At 31.9% G+C, this 23,044-nt stretch overlaps 1 protein-coding gene across 1 annotated transcript; it reads right to left on the bottom strand.

The window, feature by feature from the left end:
- Positions 1-570: 570 nt before the first annotated feature.
- On the bottom strand, positions 571-1,328 carry LOC129002239 (uncharacterized). Its single transcript, XM_054429902.1, has 2 exons — positions 1,300-1,328; positions 571-1,140 (listed from the first exon to the last, which is right to left on the bottom strand). Exons 1-2 carry the CDS (start codon positions 1,312-1,314, stop codon positions 571-573), a joined length of 585 nt encoding a protein of 194 aa, XP_054285877.1. The 5' UTR covers positions 1,315-1,328.
- Positions 1,329-23,044: the final 21,716 nt, after the last annotated feature.

Below are 23,044 nucleotides of genomic sequence, written 5' to 3'. Positions count from 1 at the left end.
GCTATATGAAAGTTTGTCAATTATAAACAAATGCTAACACCTTTATCATATAAAAAAACATTATAATTCTGTATATTAAGTTCTAGAATATACATGAGTTACTGTAGTATGATCAAACATAATATGCAACAACTAAGGACAATCAGTACTTAATATGTTTAATTTTTCCTCTACAATCTTTTGACCAAATATAATGATAATCATCGGTGATAATCAACCCTTTGCGGTCGAATGGTGAGTATAGGTCGCCGCCTGCCGTTTCCCAACTGTTCAAAAATGGTGACCTATACAAAAAAAATATAAAAAATATATATTTTTCGGTTGAATGGTAAGTATATGTTGCCGGGCGCAATTTTCCTGACTGCTTGAATGGCAACCTATAATCGCCGAAAAATTACAAAAAATGACCTCAAAGGGTCTTATACTTAAGTATTCAGTGAAAAATTAATTCAAAAATGTATTCTATAAAATGTATGATTGAAACTCCATACTTAAATAAAAACATAGTTTATAAACAATAGGCATTTACAAATTGTGAACAAAATATTTATTGATAGATAGCTAAATCATTCAAGGATTTTCGTTGCTGGATCGAGTCAAAGCCTGCAGATGATGTTCCCTGGCGGCAGCGACCTCGTGAGTGTCTGCCAGGTATCCGGACTTGAGCACCACGGGCTTGGCGAGGGGTCCGTGGTAAGGCACCACATGATTAGGGTGGCCATGGTCGGTGCCGTAGTCTGAGGCGTATCTGCCACTGTAGTTGTCACCGTAGCCTCCGTGAGCCTTGGCCTTGGCTACGGCGGCGAAATGCTCAGCCTTAGCAGCGGCCACCTCGTGAGTGTCTGCAATGTGTCCGTTATGTAGGACGTGTGGGATGGCGGTGGGTCCGTGGTACCTGATGACTCCATGATGGCCGTCATACCTGTAAGAACCACTGTATTCCTGGCCGTTACTGTATTCGTTGTCTCCTCCGTAGTGAGATCCCTTGGCTAGAGCGGCGAGATGAGCGTTCTTGGCTGCTGCTACCTCATGGGTGTCTGCCAGGTAGCCGCTGTGGAGGACGATAGGCTTGGCGGTGGGTCCGTGGTAGTAACTACAGTACACACTCTGGGTGTACAAGGCAGCGACAAGAACTAAAATCTGTAATACCATACTTATTTAAGTTCGTAATCATAAACATTCATATTATTTCTATAGTGATATTCTATAGAACATATATATAGTGATAGTCTGTATGTAGTACAGTATAAAGCTATTAAAAGTTGTCACTAAGTTATCTTTCTATATTACACTACTCACCCAAGACATGTTCATGGCCTAGAATGGTGTATGCGACTGGAGCTTTTAATGAGAGAGTGTAGGTTTAAATACTCGATAGGTAGGAAATGTCTGGCATTGCAGATATTAATTCAGGCGTGCTTTTATAGAAACATTATCACGTACTGTGATATTTGTGTAAGTGAAAACCGAATTGAATATGAAATAAATTTTTTTTTCTTAGTCTAATTAAATGATTGCTTGCAAATTAAAAAACTTATGTGGTCCTAAATGCATAATGTATTGTTCTTATATATACATTATTCACTTACAATACTTAGCAACGCTTAAGAATGTTTTAAAAGATTACAATATTAACTATCTGCCAACTAATGTAATGTTTTATATCAATCAATCAAATTGCAATGCTTAGTTATACGGTTATGAAAGTATATAAATATTTAGTAAAACTGAATACAATTAAAGTAGGCTGTTAATTAACAATACTTGTTAGTTTATAAAATTATAGGATAAAAATAACTTTACGGTGTGAATGTGTACAGTATTTAGTTTACCTAAGATAAAACGTCCTGGAAACGAATGGTTAAATTAGTTCCTTTCCCTTACACTTCATAAAGTTTTATCACCACAAAAGCTTTTACTTGAGAGGGTTGCAATTTGGATTTGCTATAGTTTTCTTGTTTAAGGAAAGAACATTGAATTCAATTCAAAGAATTACATCGAAGAAGCTAAATGGTTTCCATTACTACTTTTTAATTCTACATTACTACTGTATTTTGTTATGGTTATATAATTAATTTCTTATGGTTTCGAAAATTGATCAAGTGGCCTCACTACAGTAAAACATTTAAATTAATAATTTATTTTAAAGTTTGAAAATTTAAGATGCATTGGATACGTTGAGATCGTGGTCATTTCCAAAACTCTAACTCACATAAAAAATCCGTCATATTATTATTTATCTATGCTCAATCCAATAATAATTTATGTTGCCCAAACTATTGTTTAATTGAACCGATACAGTTATAATAGGCTATATTAAAAAATCTGACACACTATTAAATTATAGGTAGGAGAGCACTTATATAAGGATGAGGAGAGCATAGAGAAGTTGCTAAGTCCCTGGACATTGACATTAACTCGGACTGGTATAAAGTTCTATCCAGAACTAAGAATTTTCGCAGAAAGAGTAGAAAGAGTAGTAGTTTCTACTAGTTTTTCAAGCGTTTGAAGCAGGAAATAAGTAAAGTCGGGATTATCAGAGGCATTGCAAGAATCAAAACTGAAAATATTTGCAACATTTAAGTATGCACTCTTTACTAGATCCTCTCCAAGATTCTTAAGCATTTGTCAATGTGATCGAAGGAAATTCAAACGCGTACGAATGTTTACGGCTTACTTAATAGTATAAGTACTAACATTATAGGAAACTGGAACTCGTCCATACTTTTAATGGATAGTACCGTATGTTTATAATATCTCAAACGCAATCAAATTATTACCAATTAACTTAATAGTTTCTGCTTAGGAAAACTGTATTTCTTGATTACTTTCGATAGTAACAAAGAACGATAAGAATATTAACGTTTTAAAAAGTATCGTTATTTACAAGCCATGTACTTCTATTGGCACAAATTATCCTACTCGAATGGATTCCAATCTAAAATTTCCTCTGTTTCCCTTTAGGAAGGGACGTTTAGTTTTCATCTCACAATTCAGTGAAATTTGGAAATATATTCTGTGACAAAAAAGAAATAAAATTCATTGATTTAGAAAATCAACAAAGAGACTTTGAATTGAAAATAGTCAAATTACACTATGATGATTAGATGCTTAGCAATATAACAGTTTATAGCAGGATAGCAGCTTGAGAAACGTTTAAATTTTGTATCAAAACTGAATTATATGTATGAAAAACATTTAGATGGTTCATGCTTATTCAGCCACCATGAAACTCATTATCACCATTTAAAGAGTTAAATACGTACTTATGCTCTATTGAATATTTTATAAGTACAGTAAATGAAGACGTAATGTACTTCGTGCATACTTGACAAAACTTTCAAAGCTGTAATTTATCTAAGAACATTGTACATTTATTCTTTTTATCAATATTCTTACATTTAATACGTTTACTAGATCTTTATCCAAAGTTTTCAGGTTTTTGGAGTGCATAAAACAGTATAATTTAGTTAAGTGTAGTAGAAATCTCTGTTTACAATATAATGCCATCAGAAAGAAAAACCGACAAAGCATCAAAAGACATACGCTTAGTGGAAACATTATTCCAATTGAGTTTTACACAATGCTACAATACAATTTAGCAACTATGTTGTTTGAGCGTTTGTATTATTTGTAAAACTGTGGTATAAGATATTGAAAAAAATTTTATTTCGATAATGTAATGGTCGTAATGTTCTTTTTTCATTCTGGCATAGTATGCTTTTTCTTTTAACGTATATTTACGAAATACAGACACACATGCCTACAAGTGAGTTGAGATTACTTAAATTTACAATAATGGTTTATTAAAGTGCTCCTTTGTAAAAATACAGTGGTCTAACGTCGCAATGCAGTACTTACGTGATAAAAAACAATAATAAAAGATCTAATATGGCACCGGACTAGGACCGTGTCGTTAACTGTCTTAAGAGTATGCCTACATGCATCACTAGGTTGTGTAATTACCGAGCTGAATTTAAATTACAAAGGTTAAAGCCTATGGGATTAGTTTGTTATCAGTTTAGACACGCGATCCTTCAAATCTTCCCCTTTTCAACCAAAACGCTTAGTCTTAATAGTAAAGCCTACTCGTTACTACAGACGTAAGGCCTGATAACATTATTGGATATTGACGATATATAAACATTAAAACTAATAATAGTTATCATTATAGTCTATATTTTGTCTGGTATTTGTACACATTATTGTTCTTTACGTAATAGGCCTATTTACTCGAATTAAACATTAATTAAACTAATGTTTCATTTGTCTGATCTTCATTTACAAGTATCGTAAATAGTTCAACTTCATGTTTAAATCTTTTTATGAATGTGTGTTTTATGGAAAGTTGATGATTCTGTAAAGAGGGTTCTTTTCAAAATCCAAGTTCATATAGCTTCTGAAGACTAACATTTACTATCTTTTGAGTTGTTTTTAACAAGTTTTAAATTACAAAATATTTATATAGTGAGTATCGCCAATATTTAAAAGCTGAGTTACATTCCTAGTATTGTATATTAATTTTCTTTATACCCCAAGTGTCAAATACATTTTGAAAATCACATCAATTACTCCTATTTGTTTACTTCCTAAGATTCTTCAAAATAACATTACACTTTTACGAGCTCTGGTTACTTCATTAGACGCCCTTTGTTACAGTGATAACTATTTGTAATTCAATGCTTAGTAAATTTCAGTCACGCACAGAATCGCAGTTAAACAATGTAGGGATGAAGTTGATATAAAAAATAACATAATTTTATCGACACTGACTAACTATATGTTTATGTATTTATAATAATGTTACCTACAGTTACCTAACAATGTACATGTTCTCTCACTGATTTGAGAAAGCAAAGTGGCCAATTCACTCATCAGTGAGACAATGTTAACATTGTCTCACTCTAATTACTTTGTCTCACTCCAGATTTGCAACGTGAAGGCACGAAATAGTGAGCGCGTAACATGCAGGCAACGTCGTATGCGCGCGAAATACGTTAGCAGCACTGGCTGTAAATTAGCTGGTCAGCTGTTGTACTGTTGTATTTGTCACTTCACATTAAATGTTATATTAAAAGTTCACTTCTGTGTAAAAATAGGTTATGTTTCTTCACCAATTTATTCGTTTTATGGTAACTGTAGGAAAAGTATAATCTGCAACTCGAGTTCAAAGTACAATTGCCTCACTCGAGAAACAATTCTTCACTCGCCTACGGCTCGTGAGTAAGGATTTCTCTCGAGTGAGTCAATTGCTCACTTTTCTCACTAGTTGCACAAATAACTATTACTTTGATCAAACCCCTTGATAACAAATTATTTATTCAATTGTTTGCTAAAGTTAATCCGAAATAAAACATCATAATGTCATAGAAGTCAGCGCTTTACCTGCCTTAAGACATTCTTAACATTTGAATATATTCAGTAGCTTGATTCTAAATTAATTGTTTCTAATGCTACATAAAAACATTATTGGAATGTCAGTTTTTTTGTAAGTTTGTTCAAATATTTTACTGTACTTTTATAGCAACATAATGATGCAAAGCTATCAAGAGATATCTAAGCCAATTAACAGAAGAATTTTTTCAATTTAAAAAGGCAAGCGAGCAAGCTATTTTCGTTTAAAACAACAAAGAACTCATAAATGTCAAGTTACTTACCTTAATCACTAACTGAGAAATAATTAATTTATGAAATGGAATTAATAAGTGATATTTTTGGGCTGGGAATAAATATACTTTCGTAAAAAGGTGAGTGGCCCACCTTTTTGTGAAGCTAAGTGTGAAGCTCATAAACACCTTCGGTAATTAAAATACCCCACCTTATGAAACCTGTAGACTAAATTAAATTCATTTTGTGTGATTGGATTTTTGCTTAATTATTTCTTTGAAAATCACAGGTTCATTCCTTATTAGGTTTAACCAGGTGTAGAGATATAAAGTCAATGCCAGTACTTATGTTTGCTGCATCAGGGAAGACTAAATAACGTTTATTAAGGAAATGAGAATATATTTATATGAAATAAATAAATTTGTCAAATTTTATCCAAATATGTCCATAAACAAGCACACTACAACAAGTATATTGGTTTCGGGGCTTACCATGGTATTCACGGTAGTAGATTTATCTCTATAGGGAAAATTTCCTAAACAAAAAACTTAAGCCATTAATTTAGTTTTATCATTATTCTTTCAACCAAATATTAATCAAAAATATAATGAAAATTTAAGTTGAAACTTATTTTTTCCGTAAGTACCTGATTAACTAAGCCAGAACAATTACAGAAATTTTTGAAGCACAGAAAATGCAACGTGGGAAACATTACAGCTGGAATTTGTTATTTAGGGTCAAATTAAACATGTTCAACCAACAAACATCAGGTAATTTTTCATGCCTTTACCGTAGGCGGGTTACAACCATTAATTTCAGCAAGTGTTAAGCAAAGTTTTTTCACTTAATTAACTGTTTGAGAAATGTTAGAGATTTAGTGTACAGTTTATTATTATTTTGAAGACTGAAACACTTGTATATAGCTTTTTAAATTTAATATTCATATACTAATTGGAAAGAAACTTTTTTTACTTAAAGATTGAGTTTTTGATGTTTTGATAGTATGTGGAAAATATGTAGAGTAAACTGTGAGTATGTTTTTGCTGAGAGTAAGTATAAAATAAAATATTCGTTACTAGAATAAAACTAGAATCCATGCTATGTAATTATTTTTAGTTTTTGTAATCCAAATCAAAGTATTCTAAGGACACGAGAAGAAGTATCCAAGTATCCAAGAAGTATCCAAATAAACACAGTCAAATTAGAGATTAATTTAAAAGGATATCAATAATAGATGGATTAATACGTAACAAATCATGAAACCCTAACTCAGTGTGAGTAATTTTCCTGTACAGCTATTCTAAAGTTATGCAAATGTCACATAATTTTCTCATCTTTCATCCGTGATGAAGGTTGCCATTTCACATTTTTCACGTGTATGTCTGAGAACTGAGGATGTGTTACACAACATTGACTGTATTTAAACACTCTCAGTTATTGCATATATCACATCAGTATTGCATATATATACATCTAAAATTTGTCACCTATAATTTTAGTAGGTCAACTATATTTTTCGTCCGCCTTACTCCTTGTTCAAACTCAGCCTATTTGCATATATTACACAATCAACCGAGATCGATGTCACTGCATTTTCCTCACATATCGTGTACTTACATGCAATAAATAAAACAATTATATACTCTTGTTTATATTATTTCAGTAAATGAATGTAATTCCTATTCCTATTATACATACAGTAATCTTGTCACTAAAATAGTTAGTATAAAATTATAATTATTATTGCAGAGTTTGGTGCTTGTTGCTGCCTTTTACACCCAGAGTGTGTACTGCAGCTACTACCACGGACCCACCGCCAAGCCTGTCGTCCTCCACAACGGCTACCTGGCAGACACCCATGAGGTAGCGGCAGCCAAGAACGCTCATCTCGCCGCTCTAGCCAAGGAATCTCACTACGGAGGAGACTACGAATACGGTCACGGCCAGGAATACAGTGGCTCTTACAGGTATGACGGCCATGTTGGAGACATCAGATACTACGGACCTACCGCCATCCCACACGTCCTGCATGACGGACACATTGCAGACACTCACGAGGTGGCCGCTGCTAAGGCTGAGCATTTCGTCGCCGTAGCCAAGGCCAAGGCTTACGGTGACCACGACAGTGGCAGATATGCCTCAGACTACGGAGCCGACCATGGATACTCCCATCATGTGGCACCTTACCACGGACCCCTCGCCAAGCCTGTGGTGCTCAAGTCCGGATACCTGGCAGACACTCACGAGGTTGCTGCCGCCAGGGAACGTCATCTGGAGACTTTTTATCGAGTTGTTGAACCAAAGTATTACAAAAACTACTAATTGCTTTCATGTTTTTGTAATAATGTAATGTGACTGTGATAAATAATAATGTTCTGTATCTCTTGACATCGTCTTTTTTAAAGTAATATCCATCTTTATATCTCTTTAATCCCTTTTGCTTACTTTTCATTCAATTTAGGTCTGGAGCCCAAATTGTAATTCAGTTTAGAATTACTGCCCAATGTTTAACTAAAAATCTGTAAGACAAATATTTTGGAAATAAACAGTTACTATATTTCAAACGAGACTGAATGAATAATAAGCTATGTCATACTGAATACTATTGAAAGAAAATGTTCAATTGTTTATTTGCATGGCGATCCACACGATTAGTGTTAACACTTTTGAATCAAGCATAATACTTTTGAGGTCTGGCTTTTATCCTTAGCAAAGAACCAGTCAGTGTATTAAGTGGTTGATATATTTAGGTTTAAATTTCCTAAATAAACTTTGATTTGGCTTTTACATTGTTTGAGATCTAGTCTTTGATGGCTTACACATACTCCGAAAACATAATTCACTTCTTGTAATTTTCAACTCTACTAATCAATAGTTACAACTAAAAGTAACTATTAGTAACCCTTCTACTGTTCCTATCAATAGCGTGAATGCTACAACTTAGTACTTAGTTACAAAGCTAGTCAACAATAATTTGTACAGCTTGGTTATACCAATCAACTTAACCTCTAAATTAGTAAATTAGTAGTACATTTTTTTCCTGGATGAGTTATTAAGCCTGTATGAATTACTGAAGACATAAGCTACTTGGTTATCATGCATCAAGTGATGGTAAAATGAGATAATGATACTGTACTACTATTTCGAGTTATGATCACTTCTAAAAGATAACTAGTTATAAAAACAAATATAAAAATATTAGTTTCGATAAAAAAATATGTAAAAAAGAAACCTACCAAATTAGGGTTTGTGAAAGTTTTGAAAATCTTTCAATTTTAATCGGAGACTAAAGCAGCTTAAAGTGTTCAACAAAATTATCGTTTCACGGTCCAACAAATTGACAACTTTTCAAGACGGGTTTTGTTTCCCTTACTTATCCATTGCATGTAGCCGTAAAGTGCACCTTTCGTAAATTTTAATAAGAGTGACATTTTAATGAGTTAGACTTAACTTATGATTAACTTGAGACTCTTATAAGTCTCTTAGAACTTTAAAAAACAAAAAATTAGTGAGATAAATTTGTTTAAAATTTATATTGTTGAAACTATTAAAGATATATTGATGAAGTTTGGTAAACTATAAATAACACTAACATTTCCAAATGGCAGCTGTTATGGTTTGTATGAGTTAAGTTACTAAAATAGTTGCTGATGTTATGGAAAAAGTCAAGTACAATTTCGTTTAGCATTTAAAAATTCATATCAATCGACTTGCAGCTAAAATATATCTAATAGCAAATAGCTGAATTGTTATGTACAGGTCAGATAAAGTGAGGGCACCACGTCAACTAGGCTTATTTTTTAACCTTCCAATCTTTCCAATAACTAATTTACCATTTGCCATAAAAAATGTGCAATACACTTCTTTCGACCCACTTCACGCATTACGCATTTTGAACAAAGAGAAAATTCCAATAGAGCAACTTCATAAATCCTCTTTCCTTAATAACTTCGTGTCGACCATTGTCTCCCAAAGACTTTAGTAATCCGGGTTGGTTAACGTTGTTAAGCCTCGCCAAGTGAAGTCGGCCAGTGTACAGGATTTTTATTTGTTCAAGTTACTTTGGTTTTAAGTTTGCAAGAATCCCGGTGAAATCTTTCATACCATAGCTTAAAAATTGTCTGTATTACAAATACAATTTCACCAAGTGAGAGGCAGTAAAGAGATTCGTAATTTTATTTATTGACATAGTATATCGACTTAGTATCTCGATATATCGACTAAGGATCTCGATATATTGACTTACTTTTTCGATATTTCGCCTTATGTATCTCGATATATTGACTTACTATCTCGATATATCGACTTAGTATCTCGATATATCGACTTAGTATCTCGATATATCGACTTAATATCTCGATATATCGACTTAGTATCTCGATATATCGACTTAGTATCTCGATATATCGACTTAGTATCTCGATATATCGACTTACTATCTCGATATATCGACTTAGTATCTCGATATGTCGACTTAGTATCTCGATATATCGACTAACTATCTCGATATATCGACTTATTATCTCAACACAAGAGTTTTTGTTTTGTGCTTTGTACTCTCTCTCGCTCTGCTGAGCTCTCCCCTCCCATCGGCCTTCCCTAGGGGTAGTTAGTGGTTAGCGCACGTGCACTTTTATGGATGAAGGTGTTAAAATACGTTAACATACGTTAAAATGTCTTTAATGTTACTGTTAACTTATCCATTTGTTATTTATAAGAATCGCTAAGATATCCATCCCTCAACCAATGTTTATTTGACAGGAGTTAACTTTTCAGTGGTCAACCTAACCTTTATAAGTTAGTTTATTTAAGTTAACCAAGGTAAGAAAATCACGTTTTATGTTTTGTATGTATCAATAAAATATTTAAATAATTAAAAAAATTTAAAATATTTGATTTAAACATTCTGCTTTGGTGACAGTTTCTGTTTTCTGTGTTTTTTATTTTATTAAATACATAAATAAAAGGCTTAACATGTATACAAGAGTATGCTATGTAATTATTCTTACATAAATCAAACGGACACCATTTCCTCTTCATGTTTATTAAGGTTAATTTAATGTTCACAAACCAAAGTATTCCAGTAAACCTGAATCTTTTAGGTGTTCCTCCTGTAGAGGAGGGAAAAGTAACAAAAGTTTTGTAAATATTCACTCTTATGTTCTGCAAATAGGCTTAAATACCAGTTGTCAAGCCTTGTAGGAAATACTATAACATTATCTGTAACGTCGCAAAATTCAAGTTATTTTTAGTCAGCAATAATATTATTGAGTTATTTGTGTTTTGTTTCACTTATTTTAACCCATCCATTGATATTGTATTTGTTTAAACTATACAGTTTACAACAAAAAACATGAACGAAATTTACTAATGCTACATTATATGACCCTAGAGAAAAAACTTTTTTAAGGTGTTATAATGTGTACTACAATTCGGCTCCACGTTAAATTCTATTGAGAAACAAGTGATTTCCAAGAAAATCATGGCAATAAATTATGTAGGTTTCTGAACATGAATATTTCTATAATATACAACGTTGTGAATCGATTCTATAGAGCCTGATACATTATTTTAGTATATTGAAAAAACTTAGTGTATTTAAAAACTTCTATTGGAATTTAAAGTGCACTTAGAGTACAAAATACATCTTCCTCTCCATATTAAACAGCAACTCAATTGTCGTGGCTGGAATACCGAGTCTAATTATATTATAGATTGCCTCGCTGTTTCAAAGGCCTTGTGCAACAAAATAACTTCACTCGCTGAAATTATTCATAAATGAGGTCTAATATTGCTACAATACCTGGAAACAGAAACAGAACTGTTACTTTGGTTTAGAATAGTGGGAAATTATTCATGCCACAAGCAATTTATGCAAAAGTATCTGAACCATAGTATACGTATCAATTTAGTAAATAATGTTTGCAAATAGATTGCAATTTAATTTCATGATGAATAACCACACATTAATATTCTGTGTGTATATTTTAAATCCTATGACATTGTTAATAGTATTTAAATAAATAGTACTTAAATAGTTTTATTATAAAGAAGTTTGTTCTTTAGTGAGACCCAAGCTAATACACAGTTTAAAGAATATTCTAAAGATATAAAGTATCTAATAAAACATCCCTTTACACCTCAGAAACATTTACAACACATATAAGATTGGAAATTTACATAAACTTTGTCAAATTTTATTCATTAACTTTTTGTCGACAAGTTAGAAATAAAGGCTACTAAAGAAAACTGTGGAAAAAAATATTGTGTCTTCATTGTGATGCTGCCCATAGCCTGAAATGCATTAAGCCAAACAAAATGCACCAAAAACTTTCTGCCATGCCATAACAAACAAATTTTGAATGGAAATGTCACAATTCCACAGTATTCCGTTAAAGTCTGTGTCGGCCTATACGATTTAAGATTTAAAAAAATTTACTGCTAATACTACATTATTAATTAGCCACTATTAATTTTATTTATTTGTAATAGGTTAAAAACTAATTAAATTAGTTTAATCGGACATTGTGTAACCTGACTATAACGACATATCTCTGTTAACACAAAATAGTTTACAATTATTTTAATACAATTAGTAAATAAACGCGTGGTAATCAACATTGACTATAGTATTTATTTTTAGACAACTAAAACAATTCAATACACTTGATTATTTATGGGACAAAGTAATTTCCTTTTCGCGTAAGATACAAAAGCTACCAGTTTCGTTGCTGTTTCTCGGATTACAGTCGGATAAGAAACAAACACAACCAATCTTAGAAGGCCTTTCCTTTTGTTCTTTAGCCAAACATTTGTGTAAAAATGTTTTAATACGATAAGTCAAGGAAAATACAGTATTTGTGTTCTTGAAATTGGTTTAAAAATGTGTTTCCCGTCATTTACAGTAAGTCGGGTTTGAATACGTCAAACATTAAAGTTTGCTTAGTATTGCTCTCAATTAAGCTGTATAAGTATATAATACGTTGGTTGTTTTAAAGATTTTCAGCTGGACACAATTCCAACTTGTACCACGAACAAATTGGTAGTTTCCTCAAGTAACCAAATACAACACACAGTAAAGTGAAAGGACCTGTTTCAAAATAGCTTTGCTTACTAGCTGCCAAAGTCTGGAAACAAATGTCATGAAATGAATTTCCCCTGAAGAAAAAGAACTTGCACTTGAAATCGCAACATGGACTTCCAAACGATACGAGGGATGCACTCTAGCCCCATTTCAATTTAACATTGACTCAATAGTTTAAGTCGACATCGAACTGCCTTCTAGTTTTGCTTGATATATTTTACGCTCGTAGATATATAGTTTCTTTCGCTTTTTTCCTCAAGTTCTTGTCTTAACATTTCCTTCTAAAGACGATTTTCAATCTCTACCAATTATTCGCATCTTTGGCACTGTTCTGAGAATTGAAGGGTGTAATTTAAAATTACTCATGTATCTTTGGCAAGTTTTACTTTAATGATTTGCATACTTTTAGATCAAAGTGTATTTTATATTACGTATCAGTGGAGTTAAATGTCTATGGTATTAGTTGAGGTTTGTTTCTTCAAATACATTTCCTGGCCTTAAAGCCATATCATGTTATAGATAGGAGAAACTAAAATTTAAGGAATTATTAATAAGCGAGATTTGAACTCGGACCCTAATGAAAGAAATTGCGTATTCTAACAACCAAACCAACCACACGCGTTTGAAAAAAAAACGTTATTGCAACTGTAATAATTAGGTCTACGGTAAACTATTGTGCTTGGATCCCATCATTTTTATCAGTAGTCTTCATCTGAGGTCATATTGTGAAGAGCTGCATTGCTGGTTGGTTTATGAACCATTAATGATTTTGTAGAGTCGTGAACTGTCAGAGGCAGACATAACACGATCATTATCTAGACTACGATTTTTTGTATGACTTGGTCGCGTGGGCAAACAATAGCATGGTCGTTAGCGCTATCAATCATTACAAGTGTTTGATTTGTAGAGCCACATGCTTGGTAACATTGAGATGGAGTGATAAAAAGACAAAAATATTATATTGATCAAGTGTTAAGATTAGTCGTACATTGGATATATCTACAGGAGTATAGATTCATGAATCTATTGCAACGGACTTCAGTCCCAAAATTAAGATGCCCTCGACGCAGCAAACCTGCATACTAAGCGAATTTTCATTTGGCTACATGGAATTTAACTTCAATTTCTGCTTACACATACAAGCTCTATTTATAAGCATTAGGTATAAAGAGTGTTTAGATTTGCTGCTAGAGTGAAGTCATAGTGGTTTTTAGTAAAATTTAAATAGTTTAAAATATTTTTTGCTATACAAATTATTTTATAGTGTGATTTTCATAAATAAAATTTAATAAAAACCTCCTAAAAAATCCCAGAACTATCAGAAAACACCAAATGAAATAACATAAAAAGATATGTTTTATGTTGGCAGAGAAATATATTTAAGATTATTACAAGTATATTGAAATATATTAAAATATATTATACTTGCAGATAATTGTATGGTTAACGCATCATACGTTGTATCATTAAGTGAATTATAATTTTACTACTTAAAATTCATTTTAATATTTTTATCATTATTATTTCATAATTAAAATGGATTTAATTACTTTAGCAAACTGCACAAAGCTATGCCACCAACCAAAAAATTCAATAATGAAATTATATTTCCAATACATTTTTTTGTGAAGGAAGCTATACAGAAGATGAGCTGTGTAACACCACTTGAAAGATTTTAGTGAAAAGATCCATTCTCTATCACATCCAGCTGCTATACACAGCATCAAAGTTTCTTTCACATTGATGAAAGGTTGAAGAAGTGCTTACACTTTCCAGGCTTTTGCTTCCATTCACTCAAAGTAGATTTGGTATAAAGTGCAAAATAATGTTGTACACTTGTAAAAGGCGATATTTTCGGGTTTTTAAATCCCATAACATGAAACTCAATAATGGAAAATATTAATACACGGCATAGATAAATCTTGAAATCTTTATTCCATGTAGGCTAATTCGTGATCATTTACTGTCTCTAAAAAGAAAATGATCAATTGGTTAGTCATCTGCATAAGAGAAATTCCACTCTATATTATTTATAAATTTATAAAATTAATTATTTGTAGTTTCTGGAGGGGTAAGAATTATTCTAACGAATCTTCTATCGTTTAAAATCGCTAGTATCAGATCAGTTTTAAAAAATTTTCATAAACATTGACTAAGTGTAACAATCGGTCACAATTAAGTTACCGTCTGCCTTTAACTTAATTGTTAAATAGAGAATCAATTTGTTAATGTAAAACGCCAATCTTATTTTTGACCTTGTGGTTTAGAGCTATCATTATACCTTGTGTATCCCGGTATAAGACCCAAACAACGTTTCTTTCTGATTTGACATAAAAATACCCCCGCCGCAGCAAACCTGCAGATTAAGCGAATTTCCATTTGCCTGGTTGGATCTACACTAAAAATGTCTCCTCTAAAACATCACATCTATCCCATATTTAAATAGAATTAGTTTAACGAGTACTTAGGTTTGCTGTAACAGGAAGAGTGAAAAGTCTTTCTTTTTTAATGTTAAAAGTTTAGTAAGAAATAAATGTATTTTCCAAATTTGATCAAAATATGTTCATAAAAAAGCAAACTACAACAGTTTACTTATACTCCATAAGAATAACATGGGAATTTTAAATTTACAATTTTTGGAACTTTCTTCCCAACCACTAGGCGCATAATAGCGCTTCAATGTACTAAATTATTTGTTTTTAAGGTCTACATAATAGTTTGGAAAAAATTGCTAAGCTTTATGATTTCCGGGTCAAAAATGGGAAAAATAATTCTTTGCCCAATAAAATCCCCCATAAACCACCGTTCCCATGGTCCGATCGAAAAATTAATTTGGTCCCGGGTCCAGGTCATACCATGTGTACGACGGTAATAGCTTATTCCCTATATGGGATATTCGCTAAAAACAAAAGCGTAGAGTTCATGAAAAAGATTATAAGATTCTTTACTATTTCAGTTATATTTTTAAAAATAACAAAGCCTCCTGTAATACTACATTAGCTAGGCATTAGCCCAGGATTGTTTTTCATATTACTTCGTGCTAGACCTAGAGGTTTTATTATTTTCACTTAGATAAATCCATTGGTGATATGGCGGGATTTGAACCTGGGGCCTTAGGGACCGAAGTCCTGCCCTCTGTCGCTAGACCCGCTCTCTCCCCACCGGTAATAACAGTAAAACAAAATTGTAAAGATAAAAAATGCTCAAACACTCTAATATGAATTAGTGCAAGGCCCCACTAGAAAAAAAAACAGGCCATGCTGCAGCACGGGCAGCACAACACTTCGTCACAGTTGTGGATAGTTGTACTTAACTCTTGCCATTAAAATCTTACAAACAGCCAGGTTGTTTATTTACCTAAATCATATGGGAATGGTGATGGCAATAAATTTATCAATGAAATCTATCCACTAGTATGACGTCATGGATCCTATAGCATGGCCTGTTTTTCTAGTATTAGAGCAACAGCTGTTTCGATAGGCCGGTTTTGCGGCGTTGCCAATTTTGTCTCGCAGCGCCATAAAAATGCTCTTTCTACCTTTCAGCTGTTCTGCACATATTGTCATGTATTGCACAAGATACAGTATGCGATTTACTATTAATCAAGTTTTACGTATTAACCAGGGGCGATACTTTACTGCGTGGCTGGAATACTAATAAGGCTTCTCCAATTATGAATGGTTATTGCTGTTTCAAGCCTATCTTATGCAAAGTAATTTCTGTCCAGATCCTATTAGTATGCATAGGCTTCTAGGTGTTGTATGTTTACCAAGGATATTGAACTGTGAGTGTAAGAGAATATTTAAAAAATGTCCCAAACTAGATTGACTTCTACCTTTAGTATCTAATAGTCAATGCTTATACACAACTACCCCGTTATAAATAATCTTTTACTATAGCAATACAGTTTATTCGATGTATGAATTTACTTTAAAATACGTTCGAAATGTATTGTTTGAATATTTAAATTAAAATAAATGCTTATACCAGTATTATTTTGACATGGTCGTACTCGAAGTTTTATAGAACCCATCATTATCCGTCAATATTCAATAGAATGAGAATTTTCAACAAATTTGTAGTGAGTTTAATGTCGTTGGGTACTACTTAAAAGTCAAATATCAAAATATGCCCATGATATGTTCGATTTATCTCTCTTATAATATTGTAATTAATATGGAAATTTATTTCCATGGTAGATTTAATAACCCAACATATCATTCACAGGTTTTAGTGGTGACAGATTATATAAATGGATTAATATTTTATTAGTTAAACATATGCATGTTTACAAAATTATGTCCGTGATAGTTTTACGCTGTCTACCTGGTTATCCTGGTTTCCTTGTTATAGATAAGACTATTGCCTATTAATTCCAGTAAATTTATATGCAGTATGTAAATTTATAGTCAATGTTATGACGCACCTGCACTATCGCAATGCCTTATTGAAATCGACAGTTTTTCTAAATATTCCTTCAATAAATCCTTCTGTGTACTAAGAACCGTATGAAGTATGTATTTTGTTCATGCTATAAATTATGTGGAAATAAATATATTAATTCATTCCTTTTTTCACTGAAATGTTTATGTTAAAACATATATGAAGTGTTATTTTCCATAACAAGCCAATAAACATCCTTAATTTATAGCAAATAAATATGTTTATAGTTTCAAATATATTGCTTGGGTTTTATACCGGTTTATAGAAAACGAAGATAGTCTTATTTTATGTGGGTCCGAGGGTCGCCCAGATGTACTCGTAAGAAATTAAACCGTTAGTAAATTAAATTCAAAATTAATTTATATGATCACACAAAAGATTAAATACCTTACCTGTTTATGGGCCAGTTAAAACTAAGTCGCAAAATTTACTGAAAAACGTTATTTCTATCAGTCTATACATTTTTTTTAACCACTCGTTTTAGAGATGTGGAAAATGGAAACTGTTAAATGGCCAACATTTTGATTTAGTACAAATTTGAATTCTGATATTTCTGTACAGATAGGTCATGTCCTATCTAACTTTGAAATCAATCTAATAATTAAGTAATTTGTCAATTTGTAAAAAAACATATACAGAGAAACAATAAACTAGGCCTGCACCCATGTTAATACAATGTTTTTTTTTTTTGTCACGATCCAAAGGAAAATTAGACAATATTTAACCTGACAGTGTATAACTGTACATCCTATATAACTTTATGTATTTAATTATCTCAAGGGGAATGAATCAAATCCATATTCTACCTTTGTTATTTAAATAAGTTCAATATTTGTTGTGGTATCAAATTAGGTTACGGTACTCTTAATATTGATTTGGTTATTTTTTGTTAAAACTAAAACCTCGTTTGTTATTTGTCCCATGGGCTTCCAAAAGTCCATGTAAATTCTCAGTTATTTCATTATTTTTACCAATTGATGGAATTTCAGCTTAGTTCAATCGTGAGTGGGTTTTGAACAACTAATTGAGAAAAAGAATTTTAATTTGTTAGCTTAAATACATTATCGTACTATACAATACTGACGTATAGTACTTATAGTACTTCATAAGTTTTTCTTGACTAGAAATTGACTCGTAAATATAAAGATTCATTTGTACGCCATAATAATTATGCAGGGAGTTAAACGTAGAAATATAACGTCAGTATGCTCTATAAAATACAATCTTGCCTGTATCATCCCTCCATTTGAATATGAAAGGCAACATATTCTAATGCATGTCACATTCTCACCCTTGCCGTAATGCCCTTTTATGCGCGTTCTGTGATATTTTAGCAGCTGAATGAGATTTAAATGTCGCAGACACGGAATTTATCCCTATCTCTATTACAATGAAACATTGCATTAAATACTTTCCACAAGCGACTCTTTCGTTCAAAGAAAGATTCTGCATTATCTTTTTACAAGATAGGTTGGTTAGCAGTAATATTTACTCAAAATCAATATATTTTTAGGAGTTTTTTTGCCTTGCCTAGATCAATCAAGCTGATGAAACGTATAAGCCTTACCAACTGTATGTTTCATACGTAAACCTGCAAAGGTTTATCATCATACTGTGTATGATGGTAAAATTTCAATGTTAACAGTAGCACCACCTAAACCAAAAAAAAAAAAAATATTCGTAATTATACTTTTTTCAACCTAAAAAGTAGGCAATGCGGTTATTTTTTTTTTTTTGTTAGAAGTAAACTGTTATAAACTGTTTTCAAGTAAAAATATATTACGGCAATAATAAATTAAAATCGCATGGAAAATTAAACTAGAGTATTGGCATTTAAACAATCGTGTTTAAAATAATGATTTAATAACAATATATACAGTGTGTAAATTAAGTATTGACACAAATCTGTATTTTTTAAACCGAAATAGTTCGAAATATTCGGTTTTTGCATTGATTTTTTACAAAAGATCTGCAATTTTTTACATCAAACATATTTTTAACCCCCCTAACAGGGTAGGGGTGACTTTTTTATTATTAAAAGCAATCCCTATTGAGTGACCCCTCATTTTGAAGGGTTCGTCAAGAAATTATCAATGGTGCAAACCTGAAGTTGATTGTTGATATCTCACCCATAACCAAAATGGCAGGTATTTAAAAATTGTATTGGGTGAAAAAGCACCCATTTCACCAATTCAAATATTTAAATAAATGCCATTTTGGCTTTATGTTCTTATCGATTTCTAACTTATCTATTTCGGTTTAAAAATACAGATTTGATTCCATATTTGTGAAATTGGTGCTTTTTCACATACTAAATCAAATTTAGGAATACCTGCAATTTTGACAAACCCTTTAAAATGGGGGGTCACTAAATAGGGGTTGTTATTTGAAAAAATAAGTCACCACCCCCCCCCCCCCCGCCCTGTTAAGGGGGTTACAAATATTTTTGATGTAAAAAATTGCGGGTCTTTTGTTAAAAATCAATGCAACGAACAGAATATTTCCATCTAATTCGGTAAAAAAATACAGATTTGTTTCAATACTTAATTTACACTCTGTATACAGAAGGTCTTAATTTCAATAAAGTATAATTAATAGCCAAACACACTATGTGAAATTTTATGTCATATAGCCGCCGGCAAACTCACCGGTTATTTCATACTAACCGTTTTAAGCAACCGGTGGACAGTCAGACCCAGTTGAAATACCACCAGCCAATGCTAGCTACGCATCGTTGGTCAGACATGTCCATTATCGACTTGCGCTTCGTGTGGGCCTAAATTTGGATTGAGAGGTTAGTAGGTTGAACAACAATACAAATAGTAAAACAATGTATAACAAATAAGTAAATAACGTATAACAGCATGCACAACATCAAGACAACTGCACAATTGTATATCAGAGTTGTGATTGAAGATTTTGCAAAAAAAAAAAACATAATTTTAATACAAAATATTTTTTTGCTGAACCTAACATGCTGGTTACATGCTCCACTAAATTCACCACTATAACCATAGTATATAAGACCATTTATTCATATTATTTTTCGTGATACACATTTTTGTATCACACACTAAATCTTCAAAGAATCGTGTTTAACCCAAGTGAATTTTAACAAACTTAATTCTTAAACTATGAAGACTGTTACGATTTTGCTAGAGTATTAATCTTAAGTGTTTTTGTCTTGAAATAGTAACAAATTTAAGGTCCGTTTAGTGCCAGTTCTACAGTAATTAACAGTGCAATGAAATTCGAACATTGCTAGTTAGTTAATTAAATGCAAGAACCCTTTTAAACTCTTGCGAAATTAATGGTTGTGGCACGCTTTCGTAAAGGAGTGAAAAATTACCGAGGTTTGGACGAGTTTAATTTGACTCCAAATGAAAATTTCACTTGTTATGTTTCTCACCACGTTTGCTCTACCCTAAACATTTATAGAAATCAGTTTCGGCTTAAGTAAATAAATTTATGTTAACTACAACGGCCAAATTAATTATTTTTAAAAGAAAATACATTGCTAGGAATATTTCAATATTATGTTTAATTTTTTTGTACCCTAAAACAACGATGGTGGATATTTTCAAATTTAGGAGTATGACAAACAATCATTTGAGATCAACATATATATTTAGCAGCTATTTCTTAGAACGTAATGGCAAATCTTTAAAATCTCGATAAAAGTATAAATTCCTAAAGAGGGATTGAACATTTTTATATTTTTGTTTACAAAATCTGAAGACGATAATGCCTTGCTTTCGGGTTAACTACAGTGTTTTGCAATTCAATTCGAGATTGCGGATGAGGAAGCCATCAGAAGCCCAATAAAACAACCATCAGCTTCCTTCCCGTTTGTATAAATTGTCTACACTCTAAATATTACAAGAAAACAGCAGTTTTAAATAACATCCACATATAAAATGTTGGTCTTTCTTTTCCGAGTCAGTTTGGCTCTTATGCCAGCACAAATTATCCATCAAGCACCGGTATTCATTAATTTGACGTATATTCCGAGCTATGCGCAAAAGCAACTTCCTCCCTGTACATTTTCTTATGGGAGTTAAAATAGTTTTTTTTCTTTTCCGTGTTCGCTTGGCTCTTCCATACGACCGCTTTTCACAACTATTGTCTTAAATTGAAGGTATGCACGCACGGATTTGCCCTCAAGCATCATCATTATTTTTATTAAAAAACATAAATCATTTTTTATGTTCTTACTTTATTTAATGATGTATTTAACCAATTCTAATTACAATATTATGTTTTGGTCTAAGAACATTCAGTGACATACCATCTTTCATTTTGAGCTATTGATTATTACGTAGTTGAAGCACTCTGAATCACAAATCAACAATAATTATAATTATTTTAGGAATTATTGGCAATCAATGATACGTAATTCCATTTGTATTTTAGTTATTTTATGTCTTGGTCTTAAAGACTTTCATTTGAGCTATTGATAGTTTGTATCAGTTACGTTTAAGATACTATATTACTCAATAAAAAAACTAAGCTACCGACTAACCAAATTTTAACTATACCGATACAACGCATGGTACTTTGCTTATAAATGACCTTTGTAGGATTACTTAAAGCATAAGTTTTCATCCGAATTCGGTATGAATATAAATATGTATATTGCTTAATATGTATTTTAGTAAATATCATACTAGGTGGATGATTCTTTTTATAAAATGCAATTTACAACGGATCTTAAGACTTTGTTAAAGTAAACTTTTATTGAATTCTTGGATTAATTACTTAGCTCAATCAAAAAGTTATTGGTAAGTCCAAAGATTCGGTACATCATTGGATGTTATTCATTTAATGATTAAACTTTAACTTTGGCTTTACTAATAGCATCCAAGTTATCATGCACGTTTGGTTATATTCCATTGCCATACTTAGGAAATAATAGAGATCCATACAATATAAACCAACAAACAGGTATGTCAGGACAACAACAGTGTATTATGTATGGTTTAGTACATTTTACGTGTAGGCTAAAATGCCTGTACAACAAATTTTAAAAGTATAACATAAAATTGTGTTTTTAGCATTGAATAGTAGTATTGAGAAAATGATTTAAAATGTAATTTCACACCAGCAGAGCCTTAAACAGCGGCCATATTGAAAGATTTATTGAATATCACCAAAAACGTTTTTGGTTTTCCGTAAATGTTACGATGTAGTTAAAATTTTGTTAATAACAATTTATGTTAAAATTTGTCAGTTCTTTTTGGACCGTATTTTAAGTGTACATGCTAATACTGTTAGATGCAGGCCTTTATACGATGAGGTAATCTGCTGTCTTCTATTGCTATGTGGTCTGTCTATTATTTCTATACGTAGAAATTGATTTAAATCTGATTTTTGACAATCAGAATAACAATGTAATAGTCTCTGCATAATATAACCCAAAAAGTACCCATAAATCCCACCCGTTACTTATTTCAGTTCCTTACTACATTATTTAACAGCAATTCTGTGGGTGGTTGGAATACTAAAGATCTAATTATAGATGGTTATTGCTGTATCAAAAGGCAGGCGTCTGATGCAAAGTACCCTACATTATGAACTTATTTCAATATTATTATCTCTATGTATAGGTTTTACAAAATACATTCATTTTGATGAGTTGTGTATTATATGCTACAACATATAAGTTATCTTTTTTAATTATTCTCTGCTCACTCATTACCTATTATATAATAGTACACTTTGTTTCCGATGCCACATAATAAACCAATCCATCTCAGTAAATCTTAACACATTTAGTGGCATGCAGCATGTAAACTTCGGCAGAGGTTTTGAAGATGGATATTACATTGAATAAAAAAATGTCATTGACAACTGCTAAAGAAAATTATTTATCACAGTTAAATTACACTTTTCCAGAAAATATACAGGCAT

This window comes from Macrosteles quadrilineatus, unplaced genomic scaffold (genome assembly GCF_028750875.1).
Source record: "Macrosteles quadrilineatus isolate MER2022 unplaced genomic scaffold, UCM_ALF_1.0 Scaffold_1__1_contigs__length_201487025, whole genome shotgun sequence".
In the NCBI taxonomy this organism is placed as follows: Eukaryota; Metazoa; Arthropoda; class Insecta; order Hemiptera; family Cicadellidae; genus Macrosteles; species Macrosteles quadrilineatus.
This window is presented reverse-complemented; position numbering and strand designations above follow the sequence as displayed.